Below are 25,668 nucleotides of genomic sequence, written 5' to 3' on the forward strand. Positions count from 1 at the left end.
CTCTCTCCTCCTTTTACCATTTTCATTCAATAGCATTTGCTATCCAATGACTGACTTTCTGTTGTAACACATACTTGCCTATGTGTTCTCATTTCACTAGTAGTTCTCCTTAATGTGTTTATGACACTCCTTGGACATTTATCATCAGACGACTCAGTTTACAATAATCCTGCCTATTTATGACAACAGCAGAGCAGTTTTTAATCCAGTGGGTTGGTGGATATCAGTTACTTAATTTTATTCTATCTGTCCATTATATACAGACAAACCTATTAGATCAAGCTAAAATGTTCAGGTTATGTTGGTGGTGGAATAAATAACAAAGGGTTTGAATACAGAAGTAGGTTCAACATGCTTTTTGCTATTTCTGTCTGAACCCTCTCTCCTCCAAGTTGGTCTTACATTGAGCTATAGCAAGGGTATATTCACAAGGGAAAATCCCCACCTATCTGCATCATTACCCATAAGGAAGAGGTTGTGCCATTCTTCATTAATGTAGCAAGTGCTCTGGTGTAATATTAGGCCATTACAGTCTTTGGAGCTAGTGAAGGTGGTGATAATGGCAACCATAGTTCAGCCACAAAGAAGGGCGAGACCAGAATGACTCCAAAGGCTCAGTTATTGGTTCAAAAAATAAGACAAATGCAGTGCTGTACTGTTAAATAGTAACAGCTCAAAAAGAGCCTGTGGGCTATGTAGAGTAAATAGCTCACATTTCCAGAGTTAGCATGTATTCCAGCATCATTCCAGTAGAAATCAAGTATCCAAATATTATTTGACTGGATGCATGGAGGTTTCATACCTATAAAAGAATGCCTACTGCATCCATGTGCTGTGCTTATCTGTAGTTACTTTTATGTTGTATTTTGTGCTTATTAGAGTGAGTTTCAGAAACATTTACCCTCTCTGAGGATTTGAGACCGTCTGTTACTGACCACCTTTGTAAAGTGCTTTGAGATCTACAGATGAAAAGCTCTATCTAAGAGACCAGTATTATTAATTATTTGTGTATTATTCTGGAAGGAAATGCCTCTGAAATTTTCAACACTCCCCATCCTCCATTCCCAGAAGAATTTCTCCCTGAACATTTCAGACCACACTGATCCACATTTCAAGCTGTGATTCCTGCTGAGGATCTCAAGGGCTCTTCTCCTTTCCCATTTGAAGGGATTTTCCCCTTAATGATTTCAGTCCTTGCACCCTTGCCCATGTCCGGGGTACTTCTAAGGATTTCAGACCCTCCCCCCTCATTTCATTGGTGACATGTGGAGCAGAGTACTGGATTATTTCTCCTTTTGACAGTTAATTCTTAGAGCACCACGTGCGCACTTCTGGAAAGGTTTTCAGCTTTGAAACTCAACTCAAGACATTAACGCTTAGAAGAACTTTTACATATAAAAGGGACTGACAAGACAAAGAAAAAAGTAGTTCAAACACTTTTATTTTGTAGTTTAAAAAAAATCATTATCATAGCTAGGGATTCCAAGTGCTGATGCAAATGGAGATAAGACATTGGCCAGTGATTTTAACCACAACATGTTATTTGCTAACAAACCAGACAGTCAGAAGACTCAAAGATGGGAAGGTAAAAAGCCACAAAGGATATAGAGATACTTAGAGAGAGACAGACCACAGTGAACAGTTGCCATATACATAGAATCAAGAGTCTGACATACATATATTGTATGATATGTTAGCGAGGCAAGTGAAAGGATATAGTGCTGAAAGTAGTTAGCCTATGGGAAGGAGGATTTCCCTACTATGGTGTCTACTAACGTTTCAGTGTGTACTCCTGGAATTCTCACGTTCACACTAGTAGTCCTGAAATTGATTAATTGGCTTCATTTTCACCCTACAAGAGAAACAAGACAAGAAAATGGACTAATTTCAAACAGACTGTATATAACAGGAAAACACAGATTACCAAAGTTGATCCTCACATTAAAAATAGGACATAAGACGATAGGGACTATAGGTGATACAGAAGGTTAATGAGTTATCCTTTCCCCTTTAAGAATCATACACATTCCTATTCTAGCTCAACTTCCTAGTGAAATTTAGTTTGGTGATTCTTAGCCTAATCTCCATTTAAGTTTGTCATAAAACCACTGAATCATGCAGCATTGAGCCAGAGAGACCCAGGACTATAGGGTATAGGGTCCTTTGTGCAGCAGCATGGAGGTGCACTGATAGAATGGTGGGTGTGGGGAAGATCCAGAAATATAATTCCTACGGTGGTGCAGGTAAAGCTTAAAAGTGCATTAGGAGACTTTTTTAAAGAGCCTTGCACATGACTTGCTTACCTATGCTTAGCTAAAGACTATGTTAGTCTTTCATTTTCATGAGAACAAAAAGGTACATAAAATATACATATGATAGATGGTGAGAAAAACCCTGGACCAGCTAAGGATTCTAGGGTTAGTTGGTTTGTGTCTGGACTTTACCTCTCCACTGGCTTTTATGGCTTCTGCTGGGGGCTCTTCTGCATCAGCTGGTTCTGTAGGGTGCTCTGGGTGAGATAACTCATCCTGCAGGATATACACAATACAATTACCCTTATTGCAGCATGGTGTATTGGCCAGTTAATTTTAAAGAGGCTATTCAAACAGACTTTGCAAAATGGAGTCAAATATTTCATATGTGGAGAAAACAACAGGTTTGCCCTATGGTATATACAGCTCTGATTCAGTTTTCTGTATTTGCACTGTGACAAAGTTCCTCCTCTGCCTTGGTGGGTCTTGCACTTTTTGGCGGATTTGCTCACCTCAGAGGTTCACGGCAACCCTCAGTTTGGCCTCTTCTACTAAAGGCTCAAACCTGCCATTCACTCAGCTAACCTCATCACTGGCCAGCATGGGGGAAACGGAGAACAATCTGCAGTGTCTATTGTCCCACCTAGTGGGTCGGGGACAGGCCAGATCCCTTTCCAAATAAGACCTTCCCTTCTCGTGTTGCTTACAGACCAGGTCAGCTCCTCCTGTGTCCAATCAGGGGATGGGGGAACCCAGGCCCACCCTCTACACTGGCTTCCAGTCCAGGGCCCTGTGGATAGCAGCTGTCTACAGTATCCCCTGTATCAGCTGCATGACAGCTACAACTCCCTGGGCTACTTCCCTATGGCCTCCCCCAAGCACCTTCTTTATCCTCACTGCAGGATCTTCCTCCTGAAGTCTGATCACACTTGTACTCCTCAGTCCTCCAGCAGCACGCCTTCTCACTCCCTGCTCCTTGCATGCCCTCCCCCATCCCCCTACTAACTAATGGGATTTCCTTTTTAAACCAGGTGTCCTGATTAGTCTGCCTGCCATAACCGATTCTAGTATGTTCTTAATTGGCTACAGGTGTCTTAATTAGCTTGCCTGTCTTAATTGGTTCTAGCAGGTTCCTGATTGCTCTACTGCGGCCCCTGCTCTGGTCACGCAGGGAACAGAAAACTATTCATCCAGTGGCCAGTATATTTGCCTTTTACCAGACTCCTGTACCCCACTGGTCTGGGTCTGTCACAGCACCTTGAAGTGTTTTAAGTCTGTCTGTCTGTTGGGGAGCAGGGCTGTGAAAGGATTTGAACTGGAAGTTCTTACAGAATGAGAGACACCCTACTTTCTCCTTCTTGGAGACTGTCTTTTTTTGTTAAGTAGTTTTCTTTAATCTAAAATGGAACATTGGCTCTTTGAACGTGGGAAACATAGCAGGTACAGATGAATTTCATTTTCTCTTGCAGGAAGGGAGATTCTACACTGATTTTCCCCAGATTATCTACCTCACACTAGCCACTCATTCCATAAGGAGGATAATGTTCATCTGATAGCTCCCAAAATGCTCAAGTGGCTTCATATGAAGAAATTCACATCTATGTATCTATTTGACAAAGGATTAAATATTATCAATTCTCATTTTACTGCCAGAATCCATTTCAAAGTTGGTGCAAGACTTCAGTGAGGAAATGGAAAATCAAGCTATATATTTGTTATGAGGCTCACTCCTCCTTTATGCTCATTCTTTTAGTGGGTAGCATTGTCCCTGCAGTGTGCGAGTAGCACCTATTTATGGAGGTGAGAGGTAAAGGAATATGTCAAACACTGAACCCTGCAGGTTCCTCAACTCATTTGGCACCTATGTTTCTGCCTCTGAGCACACACACTTCTCCTTCACTCTAGGCAGCTGGACACTACACTCAGAGCAGTTCACAAACCAGGGGAAGATACGCATTCCTCTGCCTAAGTTACATGTGGGGCTCAATTCAGTAGGCGTGATTGGATCAGGCCCCTCAAGCAAGTTCATATAAAACAGCCAGGTGCAGGGAGGAAGCAGCAACTCCCTTGTAACTTTTAGCTCAGCATCTAGGTTCTCACATGAGATGTGCGAGACCCCCAGTTCAAGTTCTCCCTTCTCCTGAGCAGGAGGAGGGGTTTGAACAGGGCTCTCCCACCTCTCAAGTGAGCGTTCTAATCATTGGGCTATAGGATAGTCTGATGTGGGGCTCCCCTCAGTCTCTCCTGGTGAAGCTTGTACTTGCACTTTGGATAAACCATTAAAGTCAGAGGAGCAGGGGGATTGGATCCCAGGTCTCCTATGTCCCAGGTGAGTGCTCTAATCACTCAGGTTCTTAAAAGAAGAATTTTAATTAAAGAAAAGGTAAAAGAATCACCTCTGTAAAATCAGGATGGTAAATACCTTACAGAGTAATCAGATTCAAAACATAGAGAATCCCTCTAGGAAAAACCTTAAGTTGCAAAAAGACACAAAAACAGGAATGTACATTCCATCCAGCACAGCTTATTTTACCAGCCATTAAACAAAAGAAAACCTAATGCATTTTCTAGCTAGATTACTTACTAACTTAATAGGAGCTGGAAGGCTTGCCTTTCTGATCTGTTCCCGGCAAAAGCATCACACAGACAGACAGAACCCTTTGTCCCCCCCCCTCCAGATTTGAAAGTATCTTGTCCCCTCATTGGTCATTTTGGGTCAGGTGCCAGTGAGGTTATCTTAGCTTCTTAACCCTTTAGAGGTGAAAGGGTTTTGCCTCTGGCCAGGAGGGATTTTATAGCACGGTATATAGAAAGGTGGTTACCCTTCCCTTTATATTTATGACCATGCCCTCTGGGGAGAGGATAAGGAACAAACAACCTGTGACAGTCGAGGAGTCACATTGCTTAATGCACTACTGGAAAGCGCTCAGATACCGTGGTGATGAGCACAGTATAAAAACCAGTATAGAATAGAATTGAGAAGTAGCAGCCCTTCAGCCTGTTTCTCCTCCATTGGTTATGCTGCTATCCTGGTGAGTTCAGATGGAAATCTCACAGTAAAATCAGAGTTGCCATAAATAATCAGCCCATTATGAAAGAAGTGTGGTCCACGTACAGGACTAAAAATTAGGAACTCCTAACCACTAGTCTCAGCTCCAATAATGATTCCCACTATAGCCTTGGGCTATTCATTTAATCTCTCTGCTCATCTGTAAAAATGAGGATTATAGTACTAAACTGTGTCACACACAGGGGCATTCTTGTTCTGAAACTTAATTAGAGCTTATATGTAAAGTGCTAAGTATTGAAGTCATTAAGTCCTCTGACACCTGCCAGGGATATGTCCGTAACTTACTATAACATTTTGCAACGTAAAAAGCATGAGCATCAGCTGAGGATCTGACCCTCAGTATTTGTAAAGTGTCAGATAGAGGCCAAACTTATGACGCCAACCCTGCAATTGGATGCACACAGGCAGATCTGATTGCAGCATTGGGATCTGTGTTTGTAAAGTAATTGGCATGCCTTTGGCACCATATAAAAAATAAACAGCAGTACATTTTATAACTGAACAATGTACAAAAAGTATAAATAGCCTGAAACTGTATTTTCAAAGTGTTTCATATTATTTTAAACTTGTTTAGGACCAGTATTTTCTTTCTTTCTTGCCTATTTTTTAGTTGCCTCATGTGCCTTACTTAATTCATACAGATTGTTACTTTTCTTTTTATTACACAAAATCAGTTGCAATTGGTTCAGCAGTAGTCCAGTCTCCCCATGTGTGGCCTTCAATGGGTTTACAGAATCCATGCTGGTTTGTGGAGGTGAAATAATGGCTCTGGAGACAGCCTGGGAGTTAAACCTCCCGCCTACTGTCAGAGAAACAAACAGAGGCCATTTGTGTGTGTGTGTGAACAAGCAGAAAGGGCAACTTACTGCAGTAAGAAACCTCTCTTGTAGAGGACTGCTCTGCTCTTCTCATGAAGAGGGTTGCAGCTTTTTTGACTCTACAGATAATGGTTTTTTTTTTTTTAAAAAAAAGGAATTCCTGCTTTGGGGTCATTCACAGGAAACAGTGTCTGAGCGTGACAGTGGATGTAAGAATCCATATTCATCCATTTTACTAGTTACTGGTCCTCTAAAATGTGCTTTTAGCTAAGACTCCATTAAAGAATAATGTAACTGCCTCATCAATCTGTTTCTAGAAGGGACAGGAAACAAGTGTCTTGAGAATTTTTCTAAACCAACATGGCAGGAACCAACACAATTACAAGATAAAGAAGTGACAGGTTGTGTTAAGGTTTTCACCTCACCGTCTTTTTCCCCACTTACTTCCCTCCAGTTTGCCTGTCCAGGATAGAGAATATTGTACAAGACAGGGCTGCAGTCTGCAATCTGGCATTTGTTGGCTGGGAGTTAAGGCTGCTAGCTGATAAACCTAATTTAAGGCTTTTTTAAAAGTAGGCAATATGATCTACAGAGGTCTGCATACAGAACAAAGAGCTAGCAACTGGTGGGTACCAATCCCAGCTGTACCACACATTTGCTGTGTGACATTGGGGAAGATGTATAGGGTAAAATCCTGCCTCTATTAAAGTCAATGAGAATTTTGCCATTGATTTCAATGCAGCCAGGATTTCACGCTGTGTTAAAATCAGGATAATAATATATCCCTACTGCACAATAGTGTTACAGTGATTAATTAACTAATATTTGTATGGCACACTGTATCTTAAATGTTAAGCACAGGGGGTTTTTAATGTATTTTAAATTGTCATATACTTTGTACTAATATGCAACTTTCCTCTCAGGATTTCAGAGCCCTTTATAAATATTAACAAAGTAAATCTCACTCCTGTGACATAAAAAATGGGAAAATTGAGGCACACAGACTTGTACAAGATCATAGAGCAAGTCTGTGGCTGACCTGGGAAAAGAACCAAAATCTCCCAACTCTTAGTCCTCTGCTTTTTGGCCATAAGACTGTCCTTTCCCCCATACAATATGGGCTTTGTATATATGTTTTACTGTTATATTCTCTCTCAAGAGAGATTTCAGAGTAGCAGTCGTGTTAGTCTGTATTGGCAAAAAGAAAAGGAGTACTTGTGGCACTTTAGAGACTTAAATTTGTTAGTCTCTAAGGTGCCACAAGTACTCCTTTGCTCTCAAGAGAGTGAGAGAGAGGATCTCCCAGAGAACAGGGCTAATTGAATGAAGGCGTTGCAGCTCTAGATTGGCTCCAATACCCTCAATAGGCCTTTCATGTCTACATCTCTGGCTCCCTGGCAATGCAGCTCCAATGGTGTCAAGATGCAGAGAGGCTCTGGGGCCTCCCAAAAAGAGGGATTCCACAACATTGAGGAGACTCCACAGAAGAGTTAATGAAACCTCTCTATCTTTTAGGCATATTCGCCAGGGGATGTTTAAAGGGAGAATATACATCTCTTGCAGACCTTGCTTAAGGGCGTACAGAAAATGTTGAAAATGATTAATTTACTCTTGTCCATATCATTTACATTTCATTGTGACTGGTAAAGTGACAGATTTTCTCATGCATTACCAGGAGGTTTTTCCATTAATTGAATCATCAGTTTGGCTCAACTGGCAAATAATAAAGTCCAAAGATTTTCTCTTTGTGTTTCCCTATTTCTCCAGAGAAGTAAAAAAAAAATGCTTACATTCATTTTAATGGAGGTCGTCTGTTCCATTTTAAAATTTGACATTTTTATACGTGGCATTTATTTTACAGGTGAGTTTAATGTTATTTATTTTGTGTTTAGACTTTGATGTAGCAAAGTTCTTTATAGTAATGCTTGTGCCATAGAGTGGTGGGATCTGTGCTGGACTACAGGTTATAAGTAAAGTAATAAAGGCACAAAAGGTTTATGCTACCTTATAATGGCTTTGATTGGTAGGTGGAACACTTGCTGGCTTTTGAATCAAATCTCTTTGGTCAATTCACTTCAGCTAGGGAGAAGACCTGGTTTTTAACTCCCCAGGGACCATAGCAGGTGTAATTCAGGGGACATGGATTTTCAGGTAGTGAAAATTTTCAGGTACCTACTGAATATTCTTAAAATCTCAGAATGTACATTCAAGCATTAGGGGCATACCCATGTCATTTTGATATTTGTATGTCAAATGTCCTTTAGACAGCAAAGGGGCTAAAGTCTCTGTAGTATGATTCAGATACAATAAGAATTTCCTGCTGTCTTTATGGTTCATTCCACTATGGGCCCAATCCTGAGAGGTGCTGACCATTTGAAATCCCTCTGAAATGGAACTCTGCCTGAGAAAGTGACTAAGTCTTAAAATTGATACCTTTATTTTAAATTACCATTTTAAACACCTCTTTTCAGACATCAACATTTTCCCTAAATTCTCCTCTGGCTAGAGATCACTCATACAAAATGGGATTTGTTGGAATTGGAGAAAAATTGGGTTTTTAATGCCATACTAGTTTAAAAATTTTAAATGGTGACACTATCCCCTCCATAATACCAGACACCTTCCTGAGCCTTAATAATAATTGATAGGTTTCAGAGTAGCAGCCGTGTTAGTCTGTATTCACAAAAAGAAAAGGAGGACTTGTGGCACCTTAGAGACTAACCAATTTATTTGAGCATAAACTTTCGTGAGCTACAGCTCACTTCATCGACTGATAATTGATGATGCATTGCTTTCTGTAGCTGGAAAGGCAGCAAATTCAGTGGAAAGCAGGATTGTTTTGTTTTATTTTTGTTTAAAGCTGTGAACCTGAAGAGGTACATTGGTGACCTGGTCTGCTACAAGGTTAATAAATGATAAGGGTACACCAGCTTGCCAGGGGGTAGGCAGAGACTCAGCACACTATGGAGTTAATGTCTTCAGATTCTGAAGCACAGGTGATACTTCTTGGAGAGAACTCCTCCGCTCATGATTTTAGAGGTTAGATATGTTGATAAATTCTGCAGACTTATTCAGTTGGAATGGTTCAGGCTGAATGCGCCCTAAATGATGCCGACATTTCTGACGAAAAGAGCAATCAGAGCCAGACATTAGCAGAAAACACCTGCATACTGTGCACAGATTACAGTGCATGGCTTTTCTACCTTTTAATATGCAGTTTACTTTTATAGGATCAACTCTTGATGTGCTTACTCAGTTTTCACTCACTCTGCAGCCAGACAAACTCCCATTGGCTTCAGTGGGACTGCTCTTATGAATAAGGACTGCCAAATGGGTTCCTATGATGCAATCTTTTCTCATGTGATTTCTCAGAGTATTACCATTTAACGTGCAAAATTAAAGTTTCACCAGAAACACTCACTCAGCCACGTTGCACATCGTGTACATCTTATGCGGTTTATGGGATGATAAGACATTAATTTGCCCACTCCCATTTTTTGGGTGTGGGAGTGTTCCAATAAAGTTTGCGGATGATACAAAGCTGGGAGGTATTGCCAACTTAGAGAAGGACCGGGATATCATACAGGAGGATCTGGATGACCTTGTAAACTGGTGTAAGGTTATGCATTTAGGGATTAATAACAAGAATTTTAGTTATAAGCTGGGGACGCATCATTTAGAAGTAACAGAGGAGGAGAAGGCCTCGGAGTATTGGTCGATCATAGGATGACTATGAGCCGCCAATGTGATATGGCCGTGAAAAAAGCTAATGCGGTCTTGGGATGCATCAGGAGAGGTATTTCCAGTGGAGATAAGGAGGTTTTAATACCGTTATACAAGTATAACTGGTGAGACCTCACCTGGAATAATGTGTGCAGTTCTGGTGTCCCATGTTTTAGAAGGATGAATTCAAACTGGAACAGGTACAGAGAAGGGCTACTAGGATGATCCGAGGAATGGAAAACTTGTCTTATGAAAGGAGACTCAAGGAGCTTGGCTTGTTTAGCCTAACTAAAAGAAGGTTGAGGGGAGATATGATTGCTCTCTATAAATATATCAGAGGGATAAATACCGGAGAGGGAGAGGAATTATTTAAGCTCAGTACCAGTGTGGACACAAGAACAAATGGATATAAATTGGCCACCAGGAAGTTTAGACTTGAAATTAGACGAAGGTTTCTAACCATCAAAGGAGTGAAGTTTTGGAATAGCCTTCCAAGGGAAGCAGTGGGGGCAAAAGATCTATCTGGCTTTAAGATTAAACTTGATAAGTTTATGAAGGAGATGGTATGATGGGATAACATGATTTTGGTAATTAAATATTCATGGTAAATAGGCCTAATGGCCTGTGATGGGATGTTAGATGGGGTGGGATCTGAGTTACCCAGGGAAGAATTTTCTGTAGTATCTGGCTGGTGAATCATGCCCATATGCTCAGGGTTTAAGCTGATCGCCATATTTGGGGTCAGGAAGGAATTTTCCTCCAGGGCAGATTGGAAGGGGCCCTGGAGGTTTTTCACCTTCCTCTGTAGCATGAGGCACGGGTCACTTCCTGGAGGATTCTCTGCTCCTTGAAGTCTTTAAACCACGATTTGAGGACTTCAGTAGCTCAGACATAGGTGAGAGGTTTTTCGCAAGAGTGGGTGGGTGAAATTCTGTGGCCTGCGTTGTGCAGGAGGTCAGACTAGATGATCATGGTGGTCCCTTCTGACCTTAGTATCTATGAATCTATAATTTATTAAACCAGACATTTAATAAGAATGAGACAAAGAAAATACTACATATGTGCAATCTCTCCCAGTTAAAGCTTATTTTACTTTTAGTACAATCTTAATTTTCCATGCCATATTGAGAAATAGCATGAGATAAATCCTTAGTCTATCATGAAGCACATATACAAAGGGGAACCGGTTCCAGTTGTGCATTCAGTCTAATTGTGATATCTTTAAGTTCCATGTCCTTCCCCATAACATGCCCCTGATGCAGACAGTAGTTCCACCACATCAGAGGCCTTCTATAGATTCTTATATGCTTTTATGATGGTTGAATTTCACCCTAACTGAATACACTTAGCAAACAGATATTCTGCTCTTAATTCTCCCAGTGGAACCCCATTAATGACAATGAGAGTTGTTTTGGGGAGCAGATTTTGGCCCATTTAGGTGAAGTATTTCTGATTCTCCTTCCTATTCCTTTTTCAAAATGTGCAAGCTTTAAGAAAGGAAATGTCTAATGAATCAGTAGAATACAGATGTGTTAGCTCAAACAGATAAAATAATTATGGGATCCAACAGTAAGTTAAATGCAGAGTGGTTGCAAAGAATTGAAAATTACCAGAATAATTTGTGAAGTGACATAAAAGAAGAACAAGACCATTTTAAAATCACAGAGCCTCGAACTGACAACTAGACCATATCACACCTGACAAGAAAAATGGATGAAATGGGGAGGGGAGAACAACAGTAAAATATTAGCTACTGGGAAATTCTTCCAACCCCTGAGGGACATTTAACAAGTATGTATGTGTGTGTGTGTGTATTCTTGCTTGCTTTTGATCACATGGTGAGAGTCTGCAATGCAGCAAGCTTTGTGCAGAGTCATGCAGATGAAAAGTTCATCCCTGCTCTCAGACAAGGTTACTTAGAGGAGGTCAACTTTCTAAAAAAAACCACTGAAATCCACCCAATGGAGTGATGAGTAATGTACAATATCGATAGGCCTCATTCACAAAAGCTTTGCATTAAACATGACCTGCACACCAAAAATAATGCCTTTTTTTTTTTTACTTTGTATTTAGAAAAGCTCCTGAATAATACAAAGAAGTAACAGATTTATTGACCGTTACTTAGCGGAGACTAAGTAAAGGAGAGCAGAGAGATGAAAAAGACTGACTCAGCGATATCAATGAATTTGGACAAGACCAATTCCAGTGGAATCTTTCTACTCAGAAATGTGCAGAGCACGACCTTGTGATCACAAACACAATCTTCAGACAAAGCAACAAGTACAAAACAATTTGGCAACACTCCCTCTCAAAACAGTGGCACCTCCTAGACTATGTCATTGTAAGAACACAGGATCTAAGAGATGTCCAAGTCACCTGTATCATGAGAGGAGCCGACAATTGCTGGACTGACCACCACCTGGTGAGGTCAGTCACATCCATCAGGATTGCACCAAAACATAGAAAGCAATCCAAATCATACAGATGGCAATACAACATCCAAAGACTTCAATACTCAGTGCACCAAGAGAACTTCCAATCTCCTCAGTGAAAAACTGGCTATCTGCACATCTGAAAATGACAGCACAAGTGTCGCAGAAGACTGGGAAGTCCTAAAACAGATCATCCATGAGGTTTGCAAGGAATCCGTTGGCCTTGCTACCTGCTGCCATCAGGACTAGTTTGACAGCAACAACACTGAGATTACAGTCCTTTTGGACCAGAAGAGAAAAGCTTTCTGCGACTGGCAAAACCAACCACTATCCAGTCAGAAGCAGAGCTCTTGCCATCAGCTCAAAGCTGAAGTTCAAAGGAGGATCCGAGAAATCAAAAATAAATGATGGAAGGACAAAGCAAAAGAAATCCAAACATTCGCTGACAGACATGATATGCAAAGCTTTTTGTGTGAAACAAAGACCATGTACGGACCAAGCTCATGTGGCCTTACACCTCTGAGATCCAAAGATGGTAGTACCCTTTTTAAAGATATTGAATCCATCCAAGAGCACTGGAAGGAACACTACCAAAAGCTTCTAAATCGAGAATCAACTGTAACTGTCGATACCATCGACTCCATCCCTCAGCACCCAATCTAGGAAACTCTTGCCAACTCATCAACACCTGAGGAGGTCTGCAAAGCAATGAGACCAGTGAAGAACAATAAAGCACCAGGTCCTGATGGCATACCAGCTGAAGTACTGAAAGTGTGTGTGTGGGGGGGGGAACACTGACTAACAAGCTTCACTCGCTGCTCTTCAAAAATCTGGCACACTGAAGAAATTCCTGCTGATTTACCTAATGCTAAGATCATCACCATTTTCAAAAAGGGAGACAGGGCCATCTCTGGCAACTATCGAGGCATTGCCCTCCTCTCCAGTGCTGGGAAGATTCTTGCTAGAATCTTATTGAATCGCCTGCTCCCTCTTGCAGAGGAAGTACTTTCAGAGTCCCAGTGTGGCTTCAGACCATCATGAGACGCAACCGACATGATTTTTGCAGCCAGGCAGATCCAGGAAAAATGTCAGGAACACCACCAGGAGCTATATACGTCCTTTATCGATCTGACCAAAGCCTTTGACTCTGTCAACCGTGAGGCTCTGTGGAAAATTATGTCAAAGTTTGGCTGCCCAAGCAAATTTGTCACCATTGTAAGACTCTTCCATGACCAGATGACTGCCTCCATCTTGTGCAGTGGTTCTATCTCTGAGACCTTTGTCATCCAAACTGGCATAAAACAAGGTTGAGTACTGGGCCCCACTCTTTTCCCCATTTTCTTAGTAGCTATGAAAATATTAACCCAAGAATGTCTACCACAGGGCATTGGCATCCAATATCGGATTGACAGCAACTTCTTCAACATTTCTCATCTCCATGCCAGAACTAAAGTAATATCAACCACAATAACCAAACTTCAGTATGCAGATGATTTTGCTGTTGTTGCACACTCAAAAGGAGGCTCTTCAAACAGCCCTTAATTGCTTCTTTGAAGCTTATAAAAGCCTAGGGCTAGTTCTGAACATTGGCAAAACAAAAGTTCTCCACCAACCAGTCCCTGGTTAATCATCAGAGGAAGGAAGATCTATATCGACAAAGAAGAACTGGAAAATGTATAATACTTTGCCTGTCTTGGCAGCCATCTCTCACAGAGGGCAGTCACAGATGTTGAGATTCAGCACAGAATTTGCTGTGCCCGCCTTGCCTTTGGCAGACTGTCTCGCCGGGTGTTCAACAACCACAACATCAGAACACACACTAGACTGTTAGTTTATAAAGTGGTGGTAACCCCAACTCTCCTCTATGGCTGAGAGACTTGGGTTACCTACAGAAAACACCTGAAAAACCTGGAACGCCAGCACCAGCACTTTCTTCAGAAGATCCTCAACAAAGTGGGAGGATCATCGCGCTAACGTCGGTGTCCTCACAGAGGCCAACATCTTCAGTGTCAAGGCCCTGATTATCCAGCACCAGCTGAGGTGGAGCGGGCACTGTGTGCGCACGCCTAATGTACGCTTACCAAAACAACAACTATATGCCCAACTCACCAAAGGAGAAAGGAAATGGGGAGGCCAAAAGAAATGCTTTAAAGACACCCTCAAGATAAACATCAGGAGATGTGGCATCAACACCACACACTGGGAGACAGCAGCCCAGGATAGGGACAATTGGTGAAGACTTGTCAGAGAGGGAATGTCTACTTTTAAGGAAAATCGGCTTGCCCTGGTCGCAGAAAACGCCAGAAAAGAAAGGAAAGACAACTGTCACACAGCAATTGCGGTCTAACCCTGTCTTCCAACACCACCTGTAATGTCTGCCAACGAGCCTGTAGCTCAAGAATCGGATTTCTCAGTCACCGAAGGACCCATGAAAAATAAAACCTGTGAAAGATCATCCTCGACCTCAAGGGATCGCCGACGATTCAGTGCTCTCAACAACTTGTAAGTGTTGCTATTTTTCCTTCTCCAAGCTTGTGTATTTTAGGGTTGAGCTGGTATTAACAGTTAACATTAAGAAATAGATTGAAATAACTATTTTAGTGGCTGAAAGAGTTATTCTGAGAAAATGGAAATCTGCAGTTCCTTCCTCAAACACTACTGCATTCATGGAAAAAAAAATCTCTGTCTAATAGAAATGCTTGGAAAAAATATGAGGATGTCTACTCACACATGAAACTACTGCAGACATTTTTGCATTATATATTATTCCCCAATCCTCATAAGTTATGTTCTCACTTATTTAGTTGCTTTAATAACTGATGCCCTACATCACCGCTAGAGGTTCAGGTTTTTTCTTTCGTTGTTTTTGTTTTTTTCCAAGTTTTACAAATAATGAATGTTGAATTTTGTTATTTATGTGGTATTTCTATCTTGTGCATGTATTTACATACGTTTTGCTTCATGGTGTCTTTATATTTTTTTAAAAAAACAATGAAAATAAAGTTTTAAAACATAAACTTCAATACCAGGAAAGGGTCTGAACCAAAGCCTTAGATCCAAGGATGCCTCCTCCAAATTCTGTAGAAGCTTGATATCTGGGTCCAGATCTGGGTATAAATATTGTAGCTAATTCTTATCTCTATAGCTGGCTAAAATAATCTCTAGATCTGAATACCAACACCCTTTGGGGTGGTTCAGATTTTAATCTGAACTCTGACTTTATGGAATCTTTAATCAACACACAACAAACTTTAGGGCCTTTCATGATTCTAAAACCTGTAGCAGTTTGGAGTATAGTGAACATTTGGTTCCAAGGCCTGTATTTTTTACAAATATGAACTGACTCATTCTCAGAACACCCTTGTGACATTGGAAAATATTATTATTACGTCTACTTTAAAAAAAAGGGGGGAAATTAATGCAGAGAGCTTGTCTGATTTGCATTAAGCTGTAACAGGAACAGATATCACAACCTGGGGTTAGAACTCAGAAGTTCCTGGCTCCCAATCCTATGATCAGAACTTTAGTCCTCAGCTTTCTCTCTAAAGAAATATAGATAGTTTTATGAGAAAATAGATACGCTATGCTGGAGAATGATATGGCTAAGTATTGATCACCTGAGTCTCTAAGCATATAGATGAAGATTTTCAGTGACTGATGACTTTGGCTGCCTCAATTTTTGGAGCTCCAACTGAGGACGCTTTAAAGGGGCCCAATTTTTAGAGGGTGGGTGCTTAGCACTTTGTGACAATCAGGCCCCTTTAAAGTATCCCAAGTTGAGTATCCAAAAGTTGAGGCAGCCAACGTCACTAGTCAGTTTTGAAAATCTTGGTCATGGTGCCTAGAATATAAGCAATGCGCAGATGAACACTGTGCCTGTACTAACCTGTATTACATAGCAAAATATGAGGTGGTATTAACTCACTATACCTCTATTAAATCATCACATTAAATATAGCATTATATCTGATATCACAGCAGGGTTGTCCGAGTAAATACATAGGTGATCTCAACTGTAAATAATAAACTGAGCCTCAGAAACCTACCCAGGTGTTCGAGGAAGTATAATGCAAAACAAGCCTCTTATTTCCTGTAGATTTCTGAAAAAACGAACATACCTTTTTTACAATCCCAGTAGTGGTTACAATGTTCTCTGCTCCTTCTACAGTCTGTTTTGCCACTGTGTTCACGCTGGCCACAACAGCTTCACCCACCACATTGGCCTGCTCTTTGGTTTTCTCAGCAACTAAAGGTTCAAGAAAAAGTAGAGTCCGTGAATTAAGTTCAAAATCAGTCTTTGTTTAACTGGATAACAGCATAGCAGGGTAACACAGCAATATTTTGCCCCGTGCTATCTGTTATTTGGACTTTCTGTACGTAGGATACATCCAAACCGTTTAATTTTAAAGTGCATTGGGGCTAATTCTCACACATGCTGCTTACCTCAAGAATAGGTGGGTATTGCAACCTGGCAACCTTTAGAGAAGGGGCAGATCACAAAACAAACCTACTCCAAGAAGCAGTAGCACAAAAATAGAAAAAAACGTCATCTTGCCCATTGTAGACTGTCAAACTGGACTGCCCTTCTGTAACCCCTTTCCATCTAGCTAAATCCTCCCTATAAGCCCCTTCTAGAGGATTAACAGAGCTGGCTGAAGAAAGGTGATTCTGTTTCACAGAAGATTTCTCAAAATTTGGTTCTGTTCCAAATTAGAATGAAAACCAAAAATTTCAAAATTTGCACTGAAAGCAAGAGTGCAGTCCATCTGGTCAGCAGCCATGGAGCCAGGGACCCTGGATGTGGTGGGGTCATAAACTCTAAGACAGCCTGCCAGGCAGGCTGCCAAGGAGTTGGGTGGGTGAGCTGGGAGAAAACCAAGCAGGTTTCCAAATTAACGTTATCAAAATCAAACTGTCTTCACAGAATATTTTGATTTCAGTGATTCTGCAAAGTCTGTTGAAAAATGTTTTGTCGGAATTTTTCTGACTAGATCTACTGATGAAACCCTTCCGGTCTGCTTCCAGCACGGAAAATTGCCCCAGCCTACAACACTGCCCAATGACAAGCCTCCTTGACCCATCCAGCAGCAGAACACTCTTACTCTCAGACATGCTGAGCAGAATATTGAAGCCTCTGTGAGGCCTTTCCTGTGTTACTTGGTTTAGGAGTCCCAGCATGCAGAGCATTTCCATCACCAAAGAATCATTCTGGGAACCATGGTACTTGGGCTTCTAAAGTGTAAAAGAAAACTCCTCTTGCTTCATGTCAGTCGGAATTATATTCTTATCCATTTTTACAACAGTGAGCTATCGATTTACACAAATCTGTAGGGACCGTACTCTCACCTGAACTCACGCCGTGCACAACCCCCTCCTTGGTTTTCGTACCTGGAAAAGGAAACATAGGCTCCATCAACATCATCCCCTATGGGAAGACCTCTCTGGTTTCTGCATGCAGACCACTTGAGTTCTGATAGGGCGTGGTCCTAAGCTGCAGGGTCCTTGAGTAGTTCTCAATAAGGGCCAAATCCTACTCTCACTGAAGTCCATGGGAGCTTTTCCGTTGGAAGTTGGATAGCTCCAATTAGTTTTACTGGCATATGTATTATTTGGAGGTGCCTGGACAATTAACCTGCACTTTTTACACATTTCAGTAATATCTTTACAATGAAAAACTGGTTGATTTAACAGTGCAGTTAAACCCATGTTAGATTAACTAATTATGCAAAAGAAACCAAAAAAGAACTTACCATAAAGAAATGCCAGAAGTTTGCTTTTTTCATGCTTTCAAACACTGAGCTACATTTCCTGTCTCTTCCCCTACTTCCCAGCAGGAGGTCCAGGCTCAGCACTTGTTAAGGCCCTGATTTCATACAGTCAGTGGAAGTTTTTAATATGTAAGGAGTACAGGATTGGGCTCAGAGAGATACAGGTTGCCAGTCACTGTCATGGTGATGATGACAGCGCAGGTATTTCTAAAAAATATTTATTTATTTTCACAGTAAAGAATATATAATGTATTTAGCAGCCCAATGCTGTGAGGTATTGAAGTCAATGGGAGTTGAGGGGACTGGCTCCTAAGGAACAACAACAAATAATTGTGGTTTTCCTTTAAGCCTGAAACTACTTGCTCAACAGACCTCATTGTATTGGTGTACTGCAGCATGCTCAGTACCTCAGATCACTAGGAGACTGGAACACATGACTTATGAGGAGAGGCTGAGGGAACTGGGATTGTTTAGCCTGCAGAAGAGAAGAATGAGGGGGGATTTGATAGCTGCTTTCAACTACCTGAAAGGGGGTTCCAAAGAGGATGGATCTAGACTGTTCTCAGTGGTAGCTGATGACAGAACAAGGAGTAATGGTCTCAAATTGCAGTGGGGGAGGTTTAGGTTGGGTATTAGGAAAAACTTTTTCACTAGGAGGGTGGTGAAGCACTGGAATGCATTACCTAGGGAGGTGGTGGAATCTCCTTCCTTAGATATTTTTAAGGTCAGGCTTGACAAAGCCCTGGTTGGGATGATTTAGTTGGGGATTGGTCCTGCTTTGAGCAGGGGGTTGGACTAGATGACCTCCTGAGGTCCCTTTCAACCCTGATATTCTATGATCACTTACAGTATGTTTACACTGCAGCTTGGAGCGTGCCTCTTAGCCTGGGTAAGCAAACGCGCTACCTCTGCTCAACCTCGTGCACTAAAAATAGTAGTGTGGCCGTTGCAACATGGCAGGGCTGTGTACAAGCCTGCCCAGCCCCTAGTTATGCGTTTGGGGTGCGAACCCCATCTGCCGTCTATGCAGCAATGTCCACACTGCTATTTTTAGTGCACTAGCTTGAGCAGAGCTGGCATGTGTCTGCCTGCCTGGGCTGGGCAGCACGCTCCCAGCTGCAGTGTAGACATCCCCTAGTGCTGAGATTTTCAACCTTTTTTCAAAATTTCAAATGAAGGTGCAGACCCCTTTGGAAATCTTAGACGTAGCCTGCAGACCCTCAGGGGTCCGCAGACCACAGGTTGAAACCCACTGCCCTAGTGGCTGGAAGCCTCTGCAATAGCTAGATTCGGTTTCATGTTAAAAACCATCCCTATTGTAACTCCATTGACTTTAATAATGAATTTTCCCTAAAAACCGTTTTTCATCTTATTAAAAATCATTTAAATCCACAAATCTTCTCTTTACTTTTTCACACTCATGTCATAAAAATGGACAGTTTTTATGGCCAAATTACAAAACACTGTAAATAGTGATGCAGAAGCACCCAGATCATTAGCTACAGCAGCACTGATTCAATAATTGTGGGTGGGTGAGGTGGGGAAAATGAATTGCAGACGATGCCCAGCACTCATGACAAGCCTAGAAGGAAGGCAGAACAAGTGTACTGCTGTGATAACAACTAACCCAGCCCAGTTCTCTCCTGTCTGATTGACATTTGTAATGTACTGTTAAACATAACAGAGCTCTGTGTAGCTCAAAAGCTCGTCTCACCAACAGAAGTTGGTCTAATATAAGATATTACCTCTCCTACCTTGTCTCTCTAATATCCTGGGACTGACACGGTTATAGCACTACATACAAACAACAGATCATTTTTGTAATGTTTGTTAAGGTCATCTAGACTCGAATATAAGGAAGATGCCTTACTACTTAACAACCTAACATTCTACTTCACCCTTAAATGACTGTACAGTCATGTAGAGGAGAATAAATTTTTGATTAATGTAGCAGAATGGATTAATGGGACTATGCATGATATGCCAGTATCCGAAAGCCAGAGAATATGGCACTGTGGTTGTAATACTCTCTATAATCATGTAACATCAAACAACAGTGAGCAGAACAGGTCTGCATTGCATAAACGCTCACAATAATTAATGAGGCGCTGGTATGTGCCCAGTGCACCAAGTTCTATTCTAATATAGTCTTGCTTTAATGTTCATTATTCCTACAAATACCCAATGCATCAAGCTGTACCATTCCAAAAGAGCACTGCTTCATGCTTATTTGTCCTACAATGCACCAGTGACAGCCATTCAAACATAGCTCTGCTTTAATGCTTATAAAAATGTAAGTTCTTAAATATCCGGAAATCAGCTGGTTTAATTAGCTGAATTCATGTATTCGTTATCTTTGCATTACTTCAATGAACAAACAAACAAAAACAAGAATTGTAATGAGTTACTCTTATCTCAATCATTACATTTGTTTTTTGCCAGGACTCTTCACAAATAGCTATGGTTTTTCTTCTTTTTTCTAATAGAAAATAATTCCTAAGAAGAGGGAACCTGGGAAAACAAAAATATCTGAATGCAATTAAAGACCGAAGCAGAAGCAACAGCAGCAAAAAAGCCCCTCGGCACTGCAGCTTGTACACAGCTTGTTAGGTTCTTTTCATTTTTTTTTCAATGCACTCAAGACCACACCCAATGACTCAGACTTCAGCTCTCATAATGCACTCTATGAAATCTAATCTTCCAGCACATGTCACTTGCTGGCAAGGGTATCTGTTGAACTGAAAAGCATTCCATTGAAGCTGTCAAGTTGCAGTTACTTTTGAACCTTTGCTTGCAGCTTGTGTGCATACAGTCACACGTTCATACCTTCCCTGCCAAAAAGGAATAAGAAATGAATACTGTATAGAAAATCTACCATTGGGAAATGAGACCCCAATAAGAAGTTTTGTATTTTAAATAGGTACACTGTAGTGATAGTGAAGCATTGTGCACTAAGGACGGCATGTATTCAGACAGGAATAACACATGACAGGGGGTGTACAGCTCCTGTACGAGGTATTAGATCTGGTCTTTTCATCTGTAAAGGTCAATGCGTTGGGTATCTTGTGACTGATGCATGAGACCAGATATTTTGGGCATGCCAGAACTGCATTCTTTATTGAGAGCTACTGGATTGGATTATCTAGTATTTCTAGTATTTACGTAATACTGAATATAATTTTGTGTTTATGATTGTGATCTTTCTCTATTGCTTGTTGTCCTGTGTGCCTTACAACCCAATATTGCATCAGATTCTCTGCTAGTGTAAATTGATATAGTTCCATTGACTTCACTGGAGTTTATACCTATTTACACCAACTAAGAATTTGTCCCAGTGTTGCTGCTGATAATGCAGCAACTGCAGGAATCCACTGCAACTATTATGGTCTCAGTGACAGCAGTAGCATGGACAGGAGAACTTGTTTTTATTGAGTGAGGGAATTTGAAAAGAAACCCAGTGCCATGAACAAAGTGCCATGAGATCTTTCTTTCCCACCTGGGTAACCACATCCATAGGCAGAGAGGACCCCATTTGAATGACTGACTGTAATGGCAGCATCTCTTACCAATGCAGACCCCACAACCTCAAACTGCATTGCAGTGTTAGCACAGGGTAGTGGAACCCCCACCCCCAGGCATTGATATGGGTTGTGAATTGAAACTTTCTGGCCCAGAGATCAGAGTGAAGATACCAGCAGAACTATGATGACCCTACAGGCTTCAGGAAGCCGTATGCTGCAGTAGATGTCACAGAACTAGCCATTTTATCTCAAGCTGCAGTGACTCATCAATACTGGTACTGATGTCTGGTCAACTGCAATCCTCAGGAGGACTCAGAGATCCCATCAGTGCAATGAAATGCTGGCTTTTGATTCATTAGCAGAGTTATGTAAGAAGTTGACTCAAAACAAGACATCCACCCCACCCACTACTATCCTTTTTCTGACATCCAGAAAAGACTTTCACATCTCTGAGTGGTTCCAACTACACAGCAGATTCAGAGTCAGAGTTCAAATTCCTTCATGCAGTGTCTTAACAGCAACCTAACTGTAGTAGGTTATGGAAAGAGGGAAAAGTACTGACCGAGCATTTTAATGTAATTGGGCATTTTGATTAGCCTTTCATGGGCATATAGCTAGGGAGCGTAGGGCAGCAAACAGGTTCTGGCCACTGCAATGATAATGGGTGGTACACATGCACATAACTGGCATCCACCTCTTTTGCTCATTTAAACCAAATTCTGAGAGATCTTAATTATCTGGATTTTAGCATCCCCATTCTGTGAAATCCTGGGTACCCTGAAAAAGGCTAATCATGCTCTGGCATGCAGTATGCACTCACCACCATGGAGGATCAGGCCCTTAATGAGCAAAGCATCACACAATGCATCATAAAAAAGATGGAGAGCATTTTATAATGCATTGTGTGATGCTCTACTGACAAAAATGTTTATTTGCCTGATATAGTTAAAAAATTATCCATGCTCCTCAAAGTCAGGCTCTAATGGACTCTTCATTCAGCTTTTTAGGTTTAAAAGAAGACTTTCAAAAAGTTTTTGAAATGGTTAAATACATAAGATGATGGCAGAACATTCCGCACTTTGTCTCATGACTGTGCAAAAAATGAAAAGCAAATCCAAGGCCTGGTATGATATTTGGGAAAATATTTATAAAAATGCTAAGTATTCTGGTCTGACCTTGCTCTGATCACCTAGAAAGAAGGAATTGGGTACAATAGCAATCCCCACATTTGACAGCTGGGTGTCATGTTGTATTTGTCATTTTTACTTACTTATTTTTAGAGATCCTGTAATGTTAAACTTTTGCTTGTGGTTCAGCTTCAGATTAAAATGTGAATTGGTTATATATTGCTAGATAATGGCAGGGCTGTAGCTCATGAAAGCTTATGCTCAAATAAATTGGTTAGCCTCTAAGGTGCCACAAGTACTCCTGTTCTTTCTGTACTACATCAGTAATTGTCTAAATCTGGGGATGAAGATTTGCTACAAATGTGGTTTCTGATTCCACTGAATTTTGAAAATGCAGCTCTGTAACTACAGTAAGGTTTTTAAAGTGGAGATACTCTATGTATAAGGCAGTGATAATGGAATCAAGAGCCTTTTCTATTTAAAAATTACAGCTTACCCACAGCCAGCACATACAATAGCAATCCTCCCTTCTGAGGATAATGGGATAATGTAAGAATGTTAGACTACACACAGAGTGTTATACCAACCCACTGGTTTTGTCCACCAGTATCATACATGCACCTCCATCAGACAGTGCAGATACCAGGTTTCAAAGGCAGCTTTGAAATGATTACTGTAGGGTTTATGGAAATGGAGAGAATTCATTATACAATGGATGTTTCCAGGAAGGGCACAACTTGTGTCATGATCCAGCACCTAGCCATTGGACAACACTGATAACTAGTATCAGAGGGGTAGTCGTGTTAGTCTGTATCCACAAAAATAATGAGGAGTGCGGTGGCACCTTAAAGACTAACAGATTTATTTAGGCATAAGCTTTCGTGGGTAAAAAACCCACTTCTTCAGATGCCTGGAGTGAAAATTACAGATGCAGGCACAAGTATATATTGGCACTTGAAGAGAAGGGAGTTACCTTACAAGTGAGGTAAGGTAAGGTAAGTCCCTTCTTTTCATGTGCCAATATATACTTATGCCTGCATCTGTAATTTTCACTCCAGGCATCTGAAGAAGTGGGGTTTTTACCCATGAAAGGTTATGCCCAAATCAGCACTGATAACTGTCTCTTTGCAAACCAAGTAAAGGATTTTTGCATGGAGAATGTAAAGGGTTATAGAGCATAAGGAGGAGGATCTCAGAATAAAATGACATGAGAGTGGGGAAACAGGTGATTTGTACTAGCCTAACTTAATAAACAGAATCACTCTGTATGCCCTTAATAACCTCAGTCACTGCACCTTTGGAGGTGAAAGAGAGATTGCCAGTAGCCAAATGTTTGGAGAGTAAGTGACCTACCCTGAAAGCAAAGAGGGAATAATAATTGTAATATGCACCTTCCATCAGAGGATCTCAAAGTGCTTTCTGAACATTGCATTAATTCATATGTAGCAATCCTGCCTGCCTCCCTCCCCCCACCCTGGGAAGTAGGTAAGTATCTCTGTTTTACAGATGGGGAAACTGAGGCATGGAAGGTTTGGACACCCCAAGATTACACAGTGAGACTGTGGCAGAGGTGGAGATGGGATGCAGATCTCCTGCCTTTCAGTCCCATGTTTTAATCACTATCCAGTACTTCTTGCTTTCTGGAAGATAATTTATGTTACATTTCAGGCTCAATTGTATATTAAAAATAGTTGTCTCTTACCTACATACATCACACCCTCTTTGGTCTTCTCTGCAGCCTCAGTCACTCCCTGTTTGGTCTTTTCTGCTGCAGCCACCACACCTTCTTTAGCAATGGAGAAACCTTTCTTAAAGACATCCATTTTTGATTGCTTGCTTTGGTACTAGCTGCAGGATCTGATTCAAGGATGATGGTGAAAAGCACCTCAGTGCACACTGACCTCACTACGCAATCTTACCCTTCTGTGGCTGTTCAGTGTCTCTCTGTGTCTTAATATCTCGCTATCTTTTGCTCTTATTCCTCTGCTGGATGAAGGCAGTGTGGTAAACTACACAGCCTTTACCAGCTCTTATTGATGAGATGCACTGCAGTGTAGCCAATGCCTGTGAATAGCTGATGCTGAAATATTAATGACACAGATCTTCATGGCAAGGTTTTGGATAAGAAGAAAGATGGGAGGGAAAAGGAGGTGGTAGGTTGAGGGACTTTTTGGAATATGTCCAGATTATTAAAGCTTTTAAGATCCGCTGCAGTGCTCTCACTCAAGGACACTCTGCAGATGCTCTCATTTGGAGAGGGAGGTTTTTAGCAACCAAGCTCGAGGGAATTGGTGTTTTAAAAGCATAAATCTCTGAGGATATGGTGGAGAGAGCAAATGGGAACTAGTGCAGGCTCCTCAAAGCTGAAAAATAGATATAGCTGGTATTCCTAACAAAACAAACAAGGTAAGGTGTCTTTTGCTAGCAGTTACCAGAACTCATCCCTAATAAAGGGGTACCACAAACATCCCTATGTAGCCATCACCAGTGGAAAGAGAAAACAAAATCCATTTACAAAAGCTTAATTCCCAGTTAAAAAGCAGATGAATGTCCACTGGTTGTATTTGTGGAGTTTGAAGTTAGCCCCACAAGGCATGCTATGTGATTTATGTTTGGCTGCACATCAGCTTACAATTATTCACTTCTGAAAACTCACAGCCACCCTTGTTGGGTAGCGGGTGGACGTACACGTTTTCTACTCACCTCTTTGTGTTGCTGTATACACAGCTCTGCTCAGCTGCTGCAGAATGATACAACATTTTTACACAGGCATCATTACCTATATCAAATGTGTGCGTAGTGAGGACTGTTGGGGAAATCAAACCTTTGATCTGACATTGGATCGTGGAAAACTTTTAGGCTACATAGGAAGCCCCTCCAAAATTAAGGCTCAGTTCAGCAAAACCCTAAAGCATGTGCTTAATTTTAAGTGTGTGAGTAATCCCACTGAGTTGAAA

At 41.2% G+C, this 25,668-nt stretch overlaps 1 protein-coding gene across 1 annotated transcript; it reads right to left on the bottom strand.

Moving 5' to 3' along the window:
- Positions 1 to 1,423: 1,423 nt before the first annotated feature.
- Positions 1,424 to 24,819, bottom strand: SNCG (synuclein gamma). The gene is made up of 5 exons (XM_048858963.2): positions 24,414 to 24,819; positions 17,642 to 17,683; positions 16,414 to 16,541; positions 2,445 to 2,528; positions 1,424 to 1,852 (listed from the first exon to the last, which is right to left on the bottom strand). The coding sequence occupies exons 1-5, from the start codon at positions 24,532 to 24,534 to the stop codon at positions 1,832 to 1,834; spliced, it is 396 nt and encodes a 131-aa protein (XP_048714920.1). The 5' UTR covers positions 24,535 to 24,819; the 3' UTR covers positions 1,424 to 1,831.
- Positions 24,820 to 25,668: the final 849 nt, after the last annotated feature.

The sequence above is a fragment of the Caretta caretta genome, chromosome 7 (assembly GCF_965140235.1).
Source record: "Caretta caretta isolate rCarCar2 chromosome 7, rCarCar1.hap1, whole genome shotgun sequence".
Taxonomy (NCBI): Eukaryota; Metazoa; Chordata; order Testudines; family Cheloniidae; genus Caretta; species Caretta caretta.

Bases quoted from the DNA above. Each gene is read 5' to 3' on its own strand.
- SNCG (XM_048858963.2), bottom strand. From the start codon at position 24,534: ATGGATGTCTTTAAGAAAGGTTTCTCCATTGCTAAAGAAGGTGTGGTG. The intron at 17,684-24,413 runs GTAAGAGACAAC...TTCCTTTTCCAG, and splicing joins AGAGGGTGTGATGTATGTAG to GTACGAAAACCAAGGAGGGG. The intron at 1,853-2,444 runs GTAAAGTCCAGA...TTTCTCTTGTAG, and splicing joins CCATAAAAGCCAGTGGAGAG to GGTGAAAATGAAGCCAATTA.